This window comes from Salmo trutta, chromosome 23 (genome assembly GCF_901001165.1).
Source record: "Salmo trutta chromosome 23, fSalTru1.1, whole genome shotgun sequence".
In the NCBI taxonomy this organism is placed as follows: Eukaryota; Metazoa; Chordata; class Actinopteri; order Salmoniformes; family Salmonidae; genus Salmo; species Salmo trutta.
Genome location: NC_042979.1, coordinates 32,816,793 through 32,823,255, shown reverse-complemented (window position 1 = coordinate 32,823,255; position 6,463 = coordinate 32,816,793). Strand labels below are relative to the sequence as shown.

The 6,463-nt window shown below is 41.1% G+C and overlaps 1 protein-coding gene across 1 annotated transcript in view; it reads right to left on the bottom strand.

The window, feature by feature from the left end:
* col5a1 (procollagen, type V, alpha 1) overlaps positions 1-6,463 on the bottom strand; it is a gene marked incomplete in the record, with an annotated part of 131,853 nt that overhangs the window by 48,671 nt on the left and 76,719 nt on the right. Inside the window, 6 exon segments of the mRNA XM_029709864.1 lie at positions 45-98; positions 2,039-2,083; positions 4,392-4,445; positions 5,168-5,212; positions 5,753-5,806; positions 5,909-6,016. Coding sequence (XP_029565724.1) covers positions 45-98; positions 2,039-2,083; positions 4,392-4,445; positions 5,168-5,212; positions 5,753-5,806; positions 5,909-6,016 — 360 coding nt within the window.

Genomic DNA, 6,463 nt, shown 5'->3' with positions numbered 1-6,463 from the left:
CAATCTCATAACCTGCCCAAGAAGGATTGTAACATCACACTGACCTGTGCACCAGGGTTCCCTTGCTGTCCATTGGGGCCAGGTTCTCCTTGTGGTCCCTATGAAGAGAAAACACCTTGGTTACATTCATCCACACTTACACAAGGACTGATAACATAGTACATAGGACAGAGTGGATTGAAGAGGTAGAACATAGAAGACTAGAAATACAGTGTACTGAGGGGACTTTAGATTGAGTTAGTATCACTACATTGTTACTTTGTAACACGCAGACAGGCTACAACCTAGCGTGTTTTTGTAGCCTTTTCTAGCTGGAGGGAACATAATACACACACACACACACACACAGAGAGACACACACTCACTTTCCTAATGAAAGAAACTGCTGAACCTCAAACTCAAACGCAAATGCCTCGCTTCCCAGTTAATTGACAATCAATTATGTTCCCTGTTCGTAGCGGCTGGGAAAAGACTGTGAATCTTCCATCTCTCTCTCTAATTGGAGCATTCCCAGTGGAGCCACTGTCTGCTCCAGCCAGGCATTCTCTCATTACGGACACACCGCTCCAACAAAATGGACCCGGAATAACTGAGACGCCACGGAGGACTGGGCTCTCACAGGACTCAATACACCCAGTCTAGTCTTCATTAGAAGGCAAGAGAACATTCAGAGTGTGGAAGTGTGTGAGTGTGGAAGTGGGTAAATGAGTCTTGAAACGATAGTAGTGTGTATTTGATGGGAAAATAGACTGGAATGAAGGGGAAGAAATGGTGTGATAGTGTTAGAGTAGGGGCTGAAGGGGTAGAAATGGTGTGATAGTGTTAGAGTAGGGGCTGAAGGGGAAGAAATGGTGTGATAGTGTTAGAGTAAGGGATGAAGGGGTAGAAATGGTGTGATAGTGTTAGAGTAGGGGCTGAAGGGGTAGAAATGGTGTGATAGTGTTAGAGTAGGGGATGAAGGGGAAGAAATGGTGTGATAGTGTTAGAGTAGGGGCTGAAGGGGTAGAAATGGTGTGATAGTGTTAGAGTAGGGGATGAAGGGGAAGAAATGGTGTGATAGTGTTAGAGTAGGGGAGGAAGGGGTAGAAATGGTGTGATAGTGTTAGAGTAGGGGATGAAGGGGAAGAAATGGTGTGATAGTGTTAGAGTAGGGGAGGAAGGGGTAGAAATGGTGTGATAGTGTTAGAGTAGGGGATGAAGGGGAAGAAATGGTGTGATAGTGTTAGAGTAGGGGCTGAAGGGGTAGAAATGGTGTGATAGTGTTAGAGTAGGGGCTGAAGGGGTAGAAATGGTGTGATAGTGTTAGAGTAGGGGATGAAGGGGTAGAAATGGTGTGATAGTGTTAGAGTAAGGGATGAAGGGGAAGAAATGGTGTGATAGTGTTAGAGTAGGGGATGAAGGGGTAGAAATGGTGTGATAGTGTTAGAGTAGGGGATGAAGGGGAAGAAATGGTGTGATAGTGTTAGAGTAGGGGATGAAGGGGAAGAAATGGTGTGATAGTGTTAGAGTAAGGAATGAAGGGGTAGAAATGGTGTGATAGTGTTAGAGTAGGGGCTGAAGGGGTAGAAATGGTGTGATAGTGTTAGAGTAGGGGATGAAGGGGAAGAAATGGTGTGATAGTGTTAGAGTAGGGGATGAAGGGGTAGAAATGGTGTGATAGTGTTAGAGTAGGGGATGAAGGGGTAGAAATGGTGTGATAGTGTTAGAGTAAGGGATGAAGGGGTAGAAATGGTGTGATAGTGTTAGAGTAAGGGGATGAAGGGGTAGAAATGGTGTGATAGTGTTAGAGTAGGGATGAAGGGGTAGAAATGGTGTGATAGTGTTAGAGTAAGGGATGAAGGGGTAGAAATGGTGTGATAGTGTTAGAGTAAGGGATGAAGGGGTAGAAATGGTGTGATAGTGTTAGAGTAGGGGATAGAGAGAAAGTGTGTGAGGTGTACGTCAGATGCAAATGGAGTGTGTGGAGTATTTACACACTACTACTCCGCTTCGCACCGTGCCTCAGAACTGCCCTTAGCTGGGTGTTATCAGTACTTACAATGTTTCCTTTGGGTCCAGGGTGGCCATCCATTCCAGTTACACCCTGCAACACACAGTCAGATGAGATGAAGCCTCTATTAAATACATGAAGCCATACACTCAGGTGAACACATAGAGAAAAAGGATGTGGACATGGGGAGTGCCTCAAGGATAGACTGAGATATATACACTGTAGATAGAGGCTGCAGTCATTTGGGAACAAGAGATTTCCCTCAAGTCCAAATGATGTAGAGAAGTTAAAGTGGAGGACATAAAACAGTTTCATATCTACAGCCATAACCTTTCTTATCATCTGAAGTATGTACTGTAGATACTGGATGTGTTATTTACCTATGTACTGTAGATACTGGATGTGTTATTTACCTATGTACTATAGATACTGGATGTGTTATTTACCTATGTACTGTAGATACTGGATGTGTTATTTACCTATGTACTATAGATACTGGATGTGTTATTTACCTATGTACTGTAGATACTGGATGTGTTATTTACCTATGTACTGTAGATACTGGATGTGTTATTTACCTATGTACTGTAGATACTGGATGTGTTATTTACCTATGTACTGTAGATACTGGATGTGTTATTTACCTATGTACTGTAGATACTGGATGTGTTATTTACCTATGTATTCTAGATACTGGATGTGTTATTTACCTATGTACTGTAGATACTGGATGTGTTATTTACCTATGTATTCTAGATACTGGATGTGTTATTTACCTATGTACTGTAGATACTGGATGTGTTATTTACCTATGTACTTTAGATACTGGATGTGTTATTTACCTATGTACTTTAGATACTGGATGTGTTATTTACCTATGTACTGTAGATACTGGATGTGTTATTTACCTATGTACTGTAGATACTGGATGTGTTATTTACCTATGTATTCTAGATACTGGATGTGTTATTTACCTATGTACTGTAGATACTGGATGTGTTATTTACCTATGTATTCTAGATACTGGATGTGTTATTTACCTATGTATTCTAGATACTGGATGTGTTATTTACCTATGTATTCTAGACACTGGATGTGTTATTTACCTATGTACTGTAGATACTGGATGTGTTATTTACCTATGTATTCTAGATACTGGATGTGTTATTTACCTATGTACTCTAGATACTGGATGTGTTATTTACCTATGTACTGTAGATACTGGATGTGTTATTTACCTATGTACTGTAGATACTGGATGTGTTATTTACCTATGTACTGTAGATACTGGATGTGTTATTTACCTATGTATTCTAGATACTGGATGTGTTATTTACCTATGTATTCTAGATACTGGATGTGTTATTTACCTATGTACTGTAGATACTGGATGTGTTATTTACCTATGTATTCTAGATACTGGATGTGTTATTTACCTATGTACTCTAGATACTGGATGTGTTATTTACCTATGTACTGTAGATACTGGATGTGTTATTTACCTATGTACTGTAGATACTGGATGTGTTATTTACCTATGTACTTTAGATACTGGATGTGTTATTTACCTATGTACTGTAGATACCGGATGTGTTATTTACCTATGTACTGTAGATACTGGATGTGTTATTTACCTATGTACTGTAGATACTGGATGTGTTATTTACCTATGTACTATAGATACTGGATGTGTTATTTACCTATGTACTGTAGATACTGGATGTGTTATTTACCTATGTACTATAGATACTGGATGTGTTATTTACCTATGTACTGTAGATACTGGATGTGTTATTTACCTATGTACTATAGATACTGGATGTGTTATTTACCTATGTACTGTAGATACTGGATGTGTTATTTACCTATGTACTGTAGATACTGGATGTGTTATTTACCTATGTACTGTAGATACTGGATGTGTTATTTACCTATGTACTGTAGATACTGGATGTGTTATTTACCTATGTACTGTACATACTGGATGTGTTATTTACCTATGTACTATAGATACTGGATGTGTTATTTACCTATGTACTATAGATACTGGATGTGTTATTTACCTATGTACTATAGATACTGGATGTGTTATTTACCTATGTACTATAGATACTGGATGTGTTATTTACCTATGTACTGTAGATACTGGATGTGTTATTTACCTATGTACTGTCGATACTGGATGTGTTATTTACCTATGTACTATAGATACTGGATGTGTTATTTACCTATGTGTGTCATTAGTATTGTGTTGGTGTTGCTATGAGCTGGATCAGTTCAATACAATACTGATGAATCTCTGTCTGAACTGTGTGTGTGTGTGTGTGTGTGTGTGTGTGTGTGTGTGTGTGTGTGTGTGTGTGTGTGTGTGTGTGTGTGTGTGTGTGTGTTCTAAACGTACAGGGGATCCGGGAGGTCCCTGAGGTCCCTTAGGTCCCAGCAACCCACGAGGTCCCTGGAGAGAGAGAAATACATGAAAATGCCAACATCAATGCCATGATCCATTTCAAAACATAGCAAATAAATATAGAATGTTTGTTAAATGTAAATCTATGATGTTTTTAAAATTATGGCAACAATGACAACAATGAATGAATAATGGATTTTCATCTAAAGTATACTTGATGCTTCTTGAATCTCTCTGTACCATCATTGATTGATTTCACTATTCTTGATGTCTCCTGTCTTCACTGTCTATCACACAGTGCTATCTCAGTGCCGTGACTCAGTGCCCCTTCCTCTCACAGCTAGAGTATCTCAGAAAACCAATGGTGTACCACCCCCTGGTGTTCTGTCTGAAATACTGCACCACACAATCTATCACTAATGATGCTCTCTCAGCCTTTTACTTTGTCTAACTCATTTTCTCTCTGCCTGTCTCCTTCCTCTTCTCCTTAGGGGAAATCCTGTCAGAGAGGAAGGGAAGTTTGTCTACCAGCCGTGAGGAGAGTAGACTGTGAACAAGAGGAATCTAAGGGCTTCTCACCCTGAGATTCACATATAGGGTCTAGGCTACCTAGTTACTAAACCTGTGTAAAAACAAACTGTGTACATATACCATAAGCTGGACACCATGTATGGATCTGAATCCAGAACGTATATGTCAACACATGTTTTATTAAGTTGTACAGTAAGTGTCACAATGACAGGGGATAGACATCATAAAAAAACACTTACTGGGTCACCAGGCAGCCCCCGTGGCCCGATCTCTCCATCGTCTCCCTGGAAACAGGAAGTGACATGGTCAGAACAGGAAGTGGGAATTTGGAGTATAGGAGAGAGGGAGAGGGAAAGGGGAAGTGTGAAAGGAGGAGAGGACAGGAATGAAGTGATTGGGCCAGGTGATGGAGTGACATGGGGGTGTCAAAATGAGGCTCATCTACGACAGATGACAGACACTTAGATCACACACTGACTAATCACACACACACACACATACACACACCATACTGATGTGCTGACCTATGGACACATACACACACACACACCATACTGATGTGCTGACCTATGGACACATACACACACACACCATACTGATGTGCTGACCTATGGACACATACACACACACACCATACTGATGTGCTGACCTATGGACATACACACACACACAAACCATACTGATGTGCTGACCTATGGCCACATACACACACACCATACTGAAGTGCTGACCTATGGACACACAGAGTGGGGAGATGAAGAAACAGAGAGTGAAACTGGGTAGGTATGATAAGAGATGGAGGGAGGGGGAGTGGTAGTACTTACTCTCTCTCCATCCTCTCCTGTGGGTCCGGGAGGTCCATGGGGTCCAGATTCACCCTAAAGGAACAGACAGAAGATCAGTGGGACGTACACATTAAAAAAGACATCCAAACACTGTCATACTACAACGGAGCTGAAATAACAACAACAAAGACTTACTCTGTGTCCCTTCTCACCAGGAAGTCCAGCCAAACCATCAAACCCTCTGTCTCCCTTGGTTCCGGTCTGACCAGGCATGCCTCTGGCTCCATCAGAACCAGCACGTCCCTGGAAAAACAGATGATTACAACACCCGTCAACACTTACACCCGCTTCACCCTCCTTTCTGAAGGGCACAATTCTCTCATTGTTTATTGAACCTTTATGTAACCAGGAAAGACCCTTGAGGTTAGAAACCTCATTTGCAAGGGGGGCCTGGCAAGAGGTCAGCAGGAAGTAGTCTGCGTGAACATACAACAGAAGAGCACAATACAATACGTAAGGGATAATCAACAAGAGGCTATGTGTTCTATGGAAAATAATGAACGACATGGAACTAACCTTCCACGGAGTTGCATTATTTTCCAGAGAACACATAGAGCCCCGAGTTGATTATCCCTTTTATACCACGGCTAGAATTTAACACATTTTCCTCTAGAAATGTGTTTATTTGTCAGTAGAAATGTGTTCACCATCCACTGAAGTAGCTAGCAAGTTTATTAGATAGCTACAGTA